At 33.1% G+C, this 14,424-nt stretch overlaps 2 protein-coding genes and 1 long non-coding RNA gene across 10 annotated transcripts; 2 read left to right on the top strand and 1 right to left on the bottom strand.

Annotated features, from left to right (window-relative positions):
* Nucleotides 1-540: 540 nt before the first annotated feature.
* LOC105213168 (uncharacterized) lies at nucleotides 541-4,893 on the top strand. Its single transcript, XM_011185792.3, has 4 exons — nucleotides 541-1,218; nucleotides 1,286-1,498; nucleotides 1,569-2,775; nucleotides 4,463-4,893. Exons 1-4 carry the CDS (start codon nucleotides 1,060-1,062, stop codon nucleotides 4,582-4,584), a joined length of 1,701 nt encoding a protein of 566 aa, XP_011184094.2. The 5' UTR covers nucleotides 541-1,059; the 3' UTR covers nucleotides 4,585-4,893.
* A 920-nt stretch (nucleotides 4,894-5,813) lies between these two features.
* On the bottom strand, nucleotides 5,814-14,269 carry LOC105213169 (E3 ubiquitin-protein ligase Kcmf1). Of its 8 annotated transcripts, none has more exons than XM_011185794.3 (7): nucleotides 12,003-12,162; nucleotides 9,479-10,068; nucleotides 8,962-9,386; nucleotides 8,580-8,840; nucleotides 8,062-8,334; nucleotides 7,776-7,987; nucleotides 5,814-7,511 (listed from the first exon to the last, which is right to left on the bottom strand). In XM_011185794.3, the coding sequence occupies exons 2-7, from the start codon at nucleotides 9,492-9,494 to the stop codon at nucleotides 6,968-6,970; spliced, it is 1,731 nt and encodes a 576-aa protein (XP_011184096.1). In that variant the 5' UTR covers nucleotides 9,495-10,068; nucleotides 12,003-12,162; the 3' UTR covers nucleotides 5,814-6,967. The 8 variants fall into 8 exon arrangements, 6 of the variants coding, with proteins under 6 accessions (XP_011184096.1, XP_028896704.1, XP_028896705.1 ...); XM_029040871.2 differs by having other exon boundaries at nucleotides 11,998-12,151; XM_029040872.2 differs by lacking the exon at nucleotides 12,003-12,162 and adding an exon at nucleotides 11,591-11,936.
* LOC128919837 (uncharacterized) lies at nucleotides 10,776-11,591 on the top strand. The gene is made up of 3 exons (XR_008469977.1): nucleotides 10,776-10,914; nucleotides 11,056-11,164; nucleotides 11,230-11,591. It is a non-coding gene; the product is annotated as an uncharacterized LOC128919837 (long non-coding RNA).
* Nucleotides 14,270-14,424: the final 155 nt, after the last annotated feature.

Genomic DNA, 14,424 nt, shown 5'->3' with positions numbered 1-14,424 from the left:
TAATATTAAAGATTTCGTATAACGGAAATATTTCAAATTACGTAAAATGCATCCACAAACCAGTACACTTTACTAAACTAACATTGACACTTTTTGCTGATTTCATATGATGTATAAAAAACCAAGCAATAAGAAATTAAAAAAATATTTTGTCTAAATTGTACTGGCTAAAAAAATAAGCGTTAATTATTGGTTGCTACTGTTATTCATTTTTTGTGTATTAAATTGTGTGTATACGTGCGAATTGAATATAATTATAAATATATTTATTTCATTTTAAACTAATAATTTAGGTACACATACATATGTATATTTAAAAACAAATTGCTAAAATTATATAAATCGTTTCGTTGTTTCTTTTTTGAACTTAAATATTAAAAGAATGTGCGATACTAAAACGAAATATACTTAACAATATTTAAATAAAAAGTAAATACAAATATTAATGTTGTTATTTATCGAAATTATTAATGAGTTATTCAAATGTCAAAACAGCAGATTATGTATTCAAATTACAGAATACTTTTATTAATATAAGCAGTAACTAACCCATATAACATCATATATCATAGAGATTCAAGTTTTTAAATATACCGTTTTATATAAATTAAGAAAATATAAGATGTTGTTGCAGCGCCAGATAATATTCCACAAATAATTAGTAAAACTTTTGCCGATTTGACAGCCTTAGGGCAAGTAAAAATCGGGGTCCGTTCCGATTACATATACCCGACTTTTGTGGGAACTTAAACTTAGGTTTCCATGGACGACTTCTGATGTTCACTGTATGCTTCGCTCATGAAAAATTATCTTTTTTCCAGGGGAAATATAAAAATTCAAATTCAGTACTTATTTTAAATTTCTAAGCATTCAGCAAAGTCCACTTATTATTACTTGGTTATGGTTGTACATATTTGTACATACATATATATGCATCCACACTTCCTTTATCGTAGTTCCTTTTAATTTCTTGTTTACTTGTCAAAATAAATTCTGCACGAACGTCGAAAATAGGCAAATGCTGTAAACAAGCATACAATTTTAAAACATAATATCAAAATGATTTTTGCGGAACCTTACAACGCCAATAATTTCATCAATAATCTTAAAAATGGATTCGACAAGGAAGAAGATATCGATGATAACAATGAAGATGAAGGAGGCAACAATGACGAGGCGAACAGTAATTCGGAACAGTTTATCCGCCTGACAGACATGGTATGTTTACAATTTATACTTGTGTATATAGTATTAATATATACATCTGAAAACTGGGTCTAACAAGGTTCGTAAGCACTACTGTAACTATTTGGAGAAGCAACTGCTCGAAAATATACAGACTTGGCACGCAAATATTACTCAAACCTATGATGAGGCCTCCAATTTTGAGCTAACCATAGAAAAGGCTGCACTGCAGGAGTGCTGCCGTTTGCTTGAGGATAGGGCATTGAAGGCATGTATGCATGCACGTCGCTACCAACGCACTATGCTAAAGATAGTAAGGTTACCGCGATATAAAACAGTGTACAAATTGTATTAAATCGATAATCTAAATTAATTTTAATTAGATAGCAGAAGTTCGCCGCAATACACAAGAAAATCGTTTGGAAGATAAGTTAAAAAAGTTTATTGATGCGAATGAAGGAAAGTTCCCTTTATGTGCTCATAAACAAAAAGCGACACAAACTGATGAAAGCATCTTCTCCCTTGATTATCATCCTAAAAGTTCAACAACGGATAACTACAACAATATTGGCAGTAGTCCTTGTAGCTTATCGTTGGAACAAAAAATCGAAATGTTTCAAAATCGTCTCAATCAAGAAAATGTAGCTAAAGTTACAGCCGCACATAAAATGTGTAACCCAAGGTCATCACGACGCACGCCTCATAAACTTTCAAGGAAACAACGCCTCAATCATAGTAGCAACAATAAAATAACACGAGACATAAGTTTTCATGAGCAAAATAAAAAGAATATGTCTTCCCTAGACTTAGAGTTAGAATCAATTAAAGACAATTTAAACATTGAACATGTGTCAACTCCGACAAAGCTTCAGGAGGATGCTAACATAAACAAATGTACTGTAACAAGCAATTGCACGCCGACATTGCACTCTCATACTGATAGCATTGTACTAGAACACGATGATGAAATCGCTAAGGAATTAGAGCAACTATTTAGCGAAGAAAAGTCCGAATTGGAGGAATTACTTGGTCTCAATTCGCATTCGGAACTGGATGATCCACAGGTACGCAGTGTATTGGAAGAGATTGAAAATGCAACATTACTACACGACATAAAAGAAAACAATTCGTTTGAGCGTCGCCAATCTATAAATTGTAACACGGTTAAGAAAGCATCACCAATTAATATGGCTAGTCCATCACATCAACATTTATCCTTACCATGCCATACAGAGCGACCAGTTTTAAATATGCGGCACAGTTTGTGGCCTTGTGAACTGTATATGCAACGGCGTCGTTTATCGGAGTCATTAAGTCGATTACTTGAAGAAGATTTTCGTTGGCATGACCTCATCAAATGGAAATTTCAAACAATTTTCGGTGACGATAGCGATGACGAATTTGCGACCTGCAGCCCATCGATTGAACTAAACGAAGTGCTCATCTGCAGTTGCATTCGGCGTATCTCGCCATGGATGGTGAAACATTTAATGAAACCGATGCGTGCTGGTCTCATAGCCAATCGTTTTTTATTTAAAAAATTGGCAAAACGTTTATCGCATTCTATAGTTTTGGAAAATCAATATCCAGGTGAGTTGGAAATAAATCGTGTATTTTCATTATTCAATTGAAAGAGTTAGTGAGAAAATTATTCGTTTTTATTATTTAGAGTCAATATAACTCTGCTTTTTTGCTGTCGTTTCAATTTTAACTAACATAATGGATAGGTGAATAGTTTGTGTAGAAAACAACACCGCTAAGCGCCCTCAGACATAATTATCTTTTATAACTTTCTATAATATAAAAATGAATCGCAAAATGTGTTGCTAAGCGCATAACTCAAGAACCGCTGAACCGATTTCGCAAATTCTTTGTTTAGAATGTTTTTAGAGGTACCGGGATGGTTCTTACGGAGAGAAAAATTAGAAAAATTGCCTTAAAAAGTCGTAAATCCACAATTTTCTAATCACCCATGCCAACAATTTGTGTCGTTAGTCTCGAAAAAAGTCGAGAAGGGCCAAACCGATCTGGCTAATTTTAGTTGTAAAATATTTATGGATGTATTTATGTAAAATATTTATGGCCAGGGAAGGATTAGAAAGTAAGTATATATCGAAAAATTGTGAGGAAGATAACAAGAAGATGATTTTATTTGAATTGAAAACAAAATTAAAAAAAAAAAAAACAAAAAATAATAATATTTTGAAAGTTGTCATTGTTGCTTTATTAAAATATTTTATCATTTTTCAATTGTATAAGGCTGTGTCGATAGCCCAAAACAATTTGTAAGAAGTAGGGAAAGGCAACCGAACATTTTAGACTCTCCCAATTTATTGATGTGATTTTATTACACACAATTGAAATAAAGTCCACTAGAATAACGAAAATCAGCATAAACATATAGTACATGAGGGTTGAGTTAATTCCTGAACCGATTTCACTCATTTTCAACGCCCAGTTATAATGGGAATAAGGGCAACTTGGCACCTGTTAGTAGGCAGACAAACGGCAATTCGGCCTTGAAATTACTGCTAAATTGCAAATCAACGAAACACCAGTCTGCAAAATCGCCAAAAAAATAGCTATAAAGAAGATTTTCCAGTTATTCAAGTCGCTGGAGGTACTGCACAGGACGTTAAAAGATTTACGCGACAACGAAAATATTTTTGGTGAAGCTATGATTCTGTTGGCAGGTGATTTTCGTCGGACTATTCCTGGATCAACTGTTGCTTGCACTCTAATCACATTCCTAAAATCATATAATTTGTGGCGACACATAAAGAATCGCAAAATAACAATCACTTGCAATTAAAAGTAGTGTGAGTTGTCATCATGCTGCGTAACATAAATCAACGTCAAACTTTGCAAAAGAACAAGACTGGCTGTGAAGAAGGTAATCAATATCGTCACCAAATCCAAGATAAAGCCAACTATGAAATTTGGTCATTTCTTACTTTCTCCAATATACGATTAAAAAAATCAAAGTTTTACAAATTATGATAATTTACGCTTAACACAGATGTACAATAATGTCTATCAATCATTTTAAAAATTATCGGCTATAACGTTTTCGTCTTTATGCGTAAGAATTTTTTCTCTGCATTGAAAGATTTACTAATTTAATGTATACCTTAGCCACAAAAACGTGTGGCCGGGTCTGCTAGTCAGTGTTATAAAAATCGAATTTAAAAGTATTTCATAAAGTGGTATTTTGTAGCTAAATAATTGTTAGTTAATAAAAATGTATGTATGTAAATAAAATATATATCATTTTCAGATGAACGTTTTATAAAACACGCAGTAGAGGAATACTTTTGCCTGCATCAGGCTGTCGTCAGTTTGGAGGACTTGGCGAATATGCCCAACCTAAATGCAATCAATGATAATTTAAATTTTTAAAATGCTATTATAAGCAAACATACATTTGCCTGTGCCTAGATCGAACCGAGATAATTGATATTTCTAGTACAGCAAAGCAATGAATTTCCTCCTATACATTATTTCCTGTTAACTGAAGATTTCTAATAATGATTTTTTTAATACGAATGAAAATAATTAACGTAGGAAATATATGTATATATTTCATATATGGAATGGAATTTACTTTAGATTTCGTAATTAATAATTTCGAACACAATTCATACTCTGCTGTGTAAATTCTATTTACTTTTTTTAATATGATAGTTGAACTATGTATTTTGAAAACAAATAAAATTGTAATATTAAATATTAAGGATTTGAAATATAAATAAAAATAAGATGGAAAACCATATAACTTAAATAAAAAATTTCTGATATTTTTTAAATGTGTTTTGGATGCTCGATGTGCACTTCCGAAAAAAAAAATAAATAATTAATTTGAATGGTACACAAACTTTTATTTATCAATAGTTATTGTTGTTTGTGTGCAATATAAACTGCGCAAAGGAAAATGAATTGCCTTAAAAAAAACACTTGAAAGTGTATATGTAATTCCAATCTACTCCCTTTAGGCACAACGAAATAAAATAAACTTGTAATACTTTTAAATTTATTAAATATTCTTACAATACAATCATATCATGGTTTTCAGCATTTGAAACGTTTCATTCACCAATTTGAGAACTCATTACCAGTTTCGTAGGGACTCATTTAAACATTTGATGTGTTTTAGTTGCGCTCAACCACTCCCCTTTTCTATATTTTGCTTAATATATCTACTTTCTATAGACATTAAATATTTAATCTTTTACTCATTGAAATAATATATATATATCCGTTGATTTTATGCATTCGCTACGTATACATACAAATCTAAATAAATATTTTCTAACGCTGATGAATACAAAGAAAATAAATTAAAACAATAACCTTTTGACATTTCCGCATTTTAGCCTTCCTATTTACGCCTGTTAAACTGCTGTCAGATTTTTTTGTTTTTAATTTTCCGATTTCTTTAAACAAATTATAATGCATATGAGTGGGATTTTTGCCGTAGCGGACTTAATTGAAAATACTTAATCAGAAATTTAGATTCATTCAAGCAACGCTTGAAAGGGTCCCAAAAAAAAATTAGAAATAAATAATGCTAAAAACAGAATGACAAGAAAAAGTGCTGGTTGATGATGTATAGAAACGAACACGTTAAATACAATATAGATATTTACACGATTTTCAAAACCATGTCATATATTTTTGCCAATAAAAAATACTTCAATTACACTTATATGGAGCTATAAACAAAATTAACCCTACTAGATAATAATTTATAATTGAGAAATCACATGAAAAGAGAAGAACATAGGTGATTGAAAGAAGGCATATTTCACGTATGCATTTAAGTTCGAACTCTTGCGCATGACAAACCAACTATTTAAATAGGTTCTGTGAAAAACAAACATCTAATAACTGTTAATTGAAATAAATATATGTAATTATATTGTTATTGTAATAGAACGTATGTATGTACATGATCGCAGGTTGCCATAAATAATGAATTATTGATAGAAAACCTGTCTACGCGCTATAAGCCTTCCTAAAATTCACACTAAAATGTATTATATCGAAATCGAAGCATTTTCATACAATTGTACCACAATAACCAATTTGAACTCAACTCCTTTCACACCTTGTTTTTGCCCTACACAATTAAGCGCGCCTTCATTTTACATAAACATACTTTGTCCATACATGCATTTAAACGTGTAGTGTATATTCAAATTGGTCATGCTACAGATAATTTGGTTATTTATATTTTAATAGTGTTTCCTTTAATTTTAAATGTTCAATTTCTTTAAAATTATAATTAGTTCATTTCATTACAATAGGTGTGTTGGTTGGTTGGGTTGCCTTCTCTTTGTTTTTTGTTTTTGTTTTTGTGTTTGCTTTTTATAATTATATAAATTTTAATAATTATAATAGATTTAATAAACAATATTTATGTTTTGCTCTGTTTCTGCTCTTGTTGCATCTGCGGCTTCTTTATGTGTCCATTATCCTTTATACCCTTTTGCCTTTAGCCACTTTGCAAACGGTCTCAAATCACTTTTATTGTGGCTTTAACAGCCCCCACTTGTGTTTATAGCGTTGTATTTTTGCATTTGTTGACGACACACCGATCATCTACAGTGTTTATGTGCTAAATGTGAAATTGATGTTGTTGCTGCTGTTGTTGTTGTTGTGATTGTGGATGTACTTTTGCTTCGTTTTTTACTATCTGACATTTCTTTTGTTTGTGTTTATTTTGCAATTTTATTAGTATTTGCTGTCTCTGTTCATGTCATGGCTGATGAGGACGATAGCACTACCTAGAATGTTGTTGTTGGGGCTGTGATCCAGCTGCTGCTGCGCCACCACCAATTGGTGGAGGTGGTGGACGACCTCTTCGTTCAATGCCTCTATCAGCTGTTGGCTTACCCGCAGTACCTCCAGCGCCGCCGCTCACACCGGTGTTACTCGTTGATTTCTTTTTTGATGCGTAGGTTTGCTGCTGTGCCTGTTGCTGTTGTTGCAATTGTTTGTACTCATCAGCAATGTCCTCCGGAGAGGTCTGTTGCTGTTGATGTACCTGTTGCCGACCGCTACCAGGCATAGTACCGCTGCTGCCGCCACCACTGGTGTTTGTGGTTTGTGCAGAGGCATCGGTGTTGTTGTTCATCAACGATTCCCTCGCATTCGCATCACTTTTTGTGTTCGCTGCTGAGACTTTCTCATTATTTACATTATCACTGTTGGTTTCCTGCGATTCGCCACGATTATCGCGCTCCGTCTCGCCATCACCAATTGCAATGGTTTCGAGCGAATCATAGGAAAGAGTCGATAATACAAGCGCTTGTACAAATTGTGATCTATATTAAAGTAAAATAAGTTCAAATAATTACTTCATGATTTCCGTACAATTCCAAAGGAAAAAAGTGATAAAATAAAATCATGATAATTATATGTATTTCTAAACTTCAAAATTGTTTATTCTAATAACGAGGATGGTGGATGTGTTCAGTAAACACATTAAGAAGTATTTCTAATGAAATAATTTACAAAGTTCATTTGTACGAATCGAATGGTAAATAATGTATGCAGCTAAAGATAAAAAAATAAAAGAGCACACATACCGATCAGATCGTTCTCTTTCCATTTCAGCCCATTCTGTATCACTCAATGTTGGCTGCATGAATTTTGTTAGCAAAAACTGTGATTGAACGTCAGCCCCGTTACTTGCGCTATTAACACCCGCACCCACTGCACCGCCAGCAATTGTCATGCCGAGTATATTGCTAGCATTACTGCCGCTACCCCCATTTACACTACCACTTCCTCCGCCAGTCTATTTGAAAAAAATAAACAAAATAAAGTATAAATATATATTCGCCTGCTAGATATAATGGCATATATGGCTACTTCTCTGCTGTTGATACCGCCGCTGCCTGTCAGACCTGACTGCGATTGTTGCTGAGCGGCTAGTGATGGATTAACAGTCCATTCATTGGTGCGACATGAACTCCCGCCCCCGCCATTAAGACTACCAGAACCGCTTGCGCCACTGCCACCAGAACCACTACCGCTTAATATGGGACCACTGCTTATCACCTCTGGCATGGTTGCATTTGAATTCGATGAAGAGACCATCGGATGTGCCCGTCGGGGCAAACGTTCCAACTGTTGGCGAGTTGCCTAAAAAATAGCAAACAAACAGAAACATTTCAATGATTTTGAAAACACAAACAATTCAATAATTTCGTCATTATTTCGTATGTGCACCGCGTTGACTCCTATGTACCATTGTACAACTGCGCAATTTTCTACTTGCAGCATTAACATAAGTAGCTATGTCAATATGTATACACTTCTACATTTATGTGAGTATGCTTGTTCAATTTATATATATAAATACACTTGGGAAACACAAGGTTACATACCGTCACTTGTTGTCGTTCCAATTGTATTTGCATTTGCAATTGTTGCAGTTGAGACGTCTGTGGTCCACCTCTTCTTACGCCCGATAATTGTGAAAGTAGCTCGGCAATAGGATCTACGGATTCTCTTCCGGATGGAGAAAGGGCAGATAATCCGCTCGATGAACTAAAGTGCATATTGGAACGACGTGCACGAGGACCGCCAAGAGTACGTCCAGGAATGCGACGTACGCCACCTCCATGTCGGATTGCTGATGGCTCATCGTAAATTTCAAAGATATATATTAAGGAAAACCATTCAATAAATAAATTATATAGCACGTATGGATATTTATGTTTGTGTATATAAGAATATTTAAAATTGTTTTGGATTTGAAAAGGATATTAGAAATGAAATTAATTCACGTGGTCCCGTTCGATGTTCCAGCGTTAGATGACCGGCAAAGTCGTCTGTGACTAGATTCGGTTCGCCTCCCGGTAGACCGGCACATACTGGACACACTACCTCGAGGCTGGTCTCCGTATGCTCGGCCGAAACGTGCTCCAGTAACGTAGCATCGCTAAATCCCATTTTTTTACAATAGGGACATGTGAAACTTTGTGGTTGCTCTGAGTTGAGCATCTCGCCACCGAAGAACAATTCTATATCGGAACGCGTTAGAATACATTGCATTGGATGATCGACTAAATGGCGTGTGGATGTAACGCCATCCTCATAGCAATCAGCACATAAATCATAATCATAGCATATCAAACATTTGTATCGGCGACCATTAAAGTTGCTTTTGAGACAAGAATCACAACTGACTCCTAAATAAAAATTAAATTTATTTTTATTTTATTACAATTCACTGTATAAATGCTATGACATATTTTCATAAATTTATCAGTACAATATTTACCTTCATGGCGACTCATTATTTGCGAATATTAGTATACCAGTCTATGTTGCCCCGTTGTTTTGACGCTTTACGTTAAAGGCCAGCGTGTTTTAAAACCTTTTTTTCGCTATAATCTTTTTGTGTTTGCACTTTTCTTTAGTTGTAGCTACCGATACAATGAAGTATAAGGATAGTAACTGAAAATGTGCATCAAATACGTTTCCTTTTCAGCACAACTTAACGTTCTTTGTAAATGCGTATGCTCTTGCTTAGTTTTTATTTATATAGGCAGAATATCTCAATATAGATTATATTTCTTGGACGCCACTGCGTTTGCACTTATAACTTTTTATTATAAATCTATAGGCCACCAAGTACTATATTTTTGTAATAGAGGTTAGTGTTGAATTGTAACGAATATCCTTGCACAAATAACTGAAGCAAAGTTACTTTTTACTTTTGCTGGTATGATTTTGTAGATCCTTTTTCAGCAGGACGTTGCTCCAACCGAATAATAGGCCGTGGCCAATAATTCGATTGGTGATTTGAATAAATCGTAATAGTATCTTAATTTTTTATTGTAATTGTCGTTTGTTGTAATAATGCAGCAACTGTGTATAGAGAAATATATATAATATATTAGTTTATGGTTTATTACCAAATACAAAATTGGGGAAGGGATGCATCATTTGACATTGCGATGGGATACAGCAACGAATTATATAAGATAACAATGGCAATTGTTTTATTGTACCGGCAGAATGGAATCTTTTTGTCAAGCATACACTGAAAATTTACTTTTTCAAATTTTTTGTCTTCTATACAAGTAAATAGTTGTACAACTTATTTTACGCAAACAATTCCTTTTAAACCAATAATTTCCTGGGTCTGATACCAGTACCAATTGTTTTCCTTGCAGGATAACTGTCGAAACTTTATCTCTGGTCGAAACATTCTTTTTTGTTTTTTTTTTCTCTTTCCCTATATATACCTTTCCTCTTATTACATTCCAATTAGACCAACGAAATGCCCTTAGATATTTCGCAAATTTGCACACTTATATTCTTATTTTAGTTTTTCTTTTTTTGGTCTTTTGTATTTCACTCGAACAGAAACGATTAAAATTTGCACAAAAAACGATTCATTACGCTTGCTATACCTTCACTTAAATTCCTTTATTTTTTATGTATTCCGTTTTGGGTTTGAGGAAAACTCAAATATAACAAAAGAATCGCAAAGTTCTTTGTTTTCAAAAATAATTTTCTTTTTATTACGATATTCTTGTTTTCACTTCTGCAACATTTTCCATTGCGAAAATTTTATTTTTAACTTCTCGTCAAGGAAAGCAAGAAAAAAGGAAAATATTCAGCCCGTTGCCCGTTCACTCGTTTCGTTTAATCGTTGAACATCGTGTGTTCTTCATCGGGCAATGCAGTGTTGCCAGCGCTTGAAATTGAGTATGAATGAAATAATATTAAGAGCTTAGAAGATAGTATTATAATTATTTTATTATGTTGTATATTCTTTTAATATGGTTAATATTAAATTTCATTTATTTCTTTATAATCTATATTCTATCTAACCTTTTCTTTTTAAAGAGTTGATTTGTAAACAAAATATCCGGTTACTCGTTCATTGTTCCTTTACGAGAATTTTGTCACAATAATCCAAAAATGTCGGAAACTATAGTTTTACGGCTAAAAGAGTGTAAGCTTCACGGCGTAACTAAATATAATATTACAAAAACCATATAATGCGACAATTACTTCCAGATTCTTAAATACCAAAGGATGAACTCTTCCGAAATTTATAAAACCAACAACTTATGTAAATTGTTACTACTTAACCAATGTGTCAATCAAATCGCAAACATGTAATTTTACTTTACTCCAGTATTTATTTTTTGTTAAAATATTATTTAAAAAAATGTTTTTCTCCATATTCTCAAGCTCTGCCTCGTGGTGGGTGGAAATGCAAGTGCAGGGAGGCCATATAGAAATTGGTTCTAAGAATGACGTATCATAGTGCAAGAATTGACGATTTAATAATCGTGAATGCAAGAGAAAAACCTTCTACGCAATTAGTCTTTTAAAACGTTGATTTTACAATCAACATTAAAAGTTATTAATATACCTAGACACAGAAATATTTTGGTTTTCTTTTACTGCGTTTTAATAATTTTCACAATAATTAATTGCACATCTTTTAAGCTATCCACTTTTATTGGTCCCCGGTTAACTTATTCTGGCGTCAACACAGTCATCGCTGCAATATTTTTATTCACTATATTTTTTTATTTATCTTTCACAATCCTCTGAAATATCGTATGCATCGTAGAATTAATACATTTCTATTGTTTTTGATATACGGTCGAATGCAACACCAATATACTGATATTGTTAGCTTTCAATCAAACATCCAATAGCAATGCAAACGATGACAATTGGAAAATATCCCATTCTTCACTCTTCCCGCATATAATTGCAGATATCGAAAGTTTTAATTTTCAATCATTTTATTTTGCTATTATATTTATATACTTTACATAGCAATTACTATTACACTCGATCTATCGAATAGGTAAATAAATAAAATTCACTTTAACGAAAATTTAGAATAGAAAGAAAAACAATTTATTTCGCGACAGGAGATAATTTTTCAGACTTGTATGTTTTTTCGCTTTAATTTTCGATCTCCTACTTCTTCCAATTTACAGAGTTGATTCTGAAGTATATTTTAGTTATACCATATTGTACAAGTTTTTCTTTTAAGTTTTAAGAAACAATTGAACTGTGAATAGTTAAAACTGGCCAGGAAAAAAGTACTTATAAATGCTCATTTTATTATTAAGAAAATATAAAGTTTATTTAATAATCAAATTTAATTGTACAAAAAGAAAAATTACATCTTCAATCGAAACCAAAACTATTTATTTTTGTTATCGAGAAAAATCGATTTGGAACTTAGCACAAAAATATAAAAATTTAAACCGAACATTCAATTTCCGTTTCTAAGCTGATACTAGAATCACCCAAGTGAAAAACCCCTTTAAATATAATACATTAATAAACCTTTAAATAAAATTGCCAGATTGCTTTTAGTGGTCAATAACATTACTTGTAATGTTAAACAAATATTCGAAGATATCTTATAAAATCATTTACCAACTTAGCAAAAAAATGATAATTATATTACTAAATTAGCTCTCATCGCAAGTTTGAGGTTTTTCGCTTGCGCTATCTGTCGATAGGGCAGTATTGAGAAGAGCTGCTTCTCTAACGGCTTTTTTATAATCGCGAAAACGGGGACGTTTTGGTGGATTCTCAGCATCGCTTTCACTTGTCGTACTTCCTTCATCACAACCACCTTCAAAATCATTGGTACTCTCATCGTCACTTAATTGCTTTGCTTGCTCCTCTCGACGTTTTCGTACATTCAGCCAATTCAATAAGGTTTTACCTTTTGTGTTTTCTTTAGCCGCGTCAGATTTTTGTATTAACTCTATAGGCTTATTACATTGATCTGATTTATTACGCGAATTGTTGACAAGATTGGATACACGATACCATTGCAGTTCTGTGGCTGGACGCAAAGTAGCTAAAGCCTCTTCGTCTGTTACACGTTTAAAGTCGATCCAATCCTGAAATAGAAAAGAAGTTTAGTAGTGAATATGCACCCAAACCAATTACTCGTATTTACATTAACTTGTTGCTCAGTTTCTAGAATGGCGGGCATCCGATGATGAAGCCATGACATTATTTTAGAAGATTCAAACGTTATTATACTGTAACTATATATCTTGTCACCATTCTCGTCTTCCCATATATCGAAAAGACCAGCCATTTTCAATAGATTGATATTATCTGTGGTCCATGTAGACTTGTCATATATTTTTACACCTTCTGCTTGGGACATGTATAATAAATGCGCTGCTCGTTCTGAGGGTTTAGCTGATTTTGTTGTCTGCCATTCATAGAAGCCCTCGCATAGGACTACGCAGCGTTGACCTCTTCGAAATGGGCCACGATATAATTTTGACTCCAACATATGCTCTAACCGACAATTATTGGTGGATAATCCATGGCGGCGATAGTCACCTTTATGCCAAAATGGTATCATACCCCACATCATAGGGACAATAACTTGAGATTGTGGATTATATTCTTCAGTACTACTATCGTCACAGAAATGATCGGTAGATATAATAACAGGCGTAATGTCGGTAGGAGTCATATTATATGAAGGTTGATAGATACGATCGCAGTTAAACTCAGAACGCCACTCTGGAGTAAGTAGTGTAGTTTCAAGAGTGGAAGTACATTTTTCTTGCTTATCATTTTTAGATGCACAATATTCTTCGGATTTATTTAAGCTCGCAGTTGTAACTATTTTTGTTGACTTATATCTACAAGCACATAACACGTCCTTCGGTTCCAATGTTCTTGAAAATTTTAAAATAAAATTGTTAATATACTCTATACTTCTGAACAGAATGCCAATATTTACAAGCATGTTCTTCCACACATATCGAATTACTGGCAGTTTTTACAAAAAAAGGGATGACTAAATTTCTTTAATTACTTTTTCTTTGAAAAATAATTGTAAATTTGTACATTTACCTCTCTTCAAACGAATACAATTGGATATTGCAAAGCCGCATTTTATCGATATTTTTTGTTTATTTTGTTAATCGGTTTTGTGAACAGCTGTAAAGAGATGCCACTTATATATTGCAATTATACGCAGCAGTTTCGATTTTAACATTTTCGTGCTTCGTCCCATTGACGATAATTTTTCTAGCGATACTTGATTCTTTAAGAAATTCAAGAAACTTCAGTTTCAAAGAGAAACAGAAAATTTTAATTTTATTACTAACGATAATTTTTTGTAGAAATTAATACGTCGCTGTCCAACAACTATGACAATTTATTGCCATCAGCATACATTTTCTGAGAACTACAGTATGC

This window comes from Zeugodacus cucurbitae, chromosome 2, assembly GCF_028554725.1.
Source record: "Zeugodacus cucurbitae isolate PBARC_wt_2022May chromosome 2, idZeuCucr1.2, whole genome shotgun sequence".
Lineage (NCBI taxonomy): Eukaryota > Metazoa > Arthropoda > Insecta > Diptera > Tephritidae > Zeugodacus > Zeugodacus cucurbitae.
Note: the sequence above shows the minus strand (reverse complement) of the source record. Positions and strands in the feature narration are given on the sequence as shown.

What these genes read in the sequence shown, in the direction of transcription:
- LOC105213169 (XM_011185794.3), bottom strand. An exon ending in TGGAACGACAACAAGTGACG is followed by an intron (nt 8,335 to 8,579) that starts GTATGTAACCTT and finishes GCTATTTTTTAG; the next exon opens with GCAACTCGCCAACAGTTGGA. An exon ending in GAAAGAGAACGATCTGATCG is followed by an intron (nt 7,512 to 7,775) that starts GTATGTGTGCTC and finishes ACTTTAATATAG; the next exon opens with ATCACAATTTGTACAAGCGC.
- LOC105213168 (XM_011185792.3), top strand. Translation starts at nt 1,060, where the DNA reads ATGATTTTTGCGGAACCTTACAACGCCAATAATTTCATCAATAATCTT. An exon ending in TTATCCGCCTGACAGACATG is followed by an intron (nt 1,219 to 1,285) that starts GTATGTTTACAA and finishes GGGTCTAACAAG; the next exon opens with GTTCGTAAGCACTACTGTAA. An exon ending in AACGCACTATGCTAAAGATA is followed by an intron (nt 1,499 to 1,568) that starts GTAAGGTTACCG and finishes AATTTTAATTAG; the next exon opens with ATAGCAGAAGTTCGCCGCAA.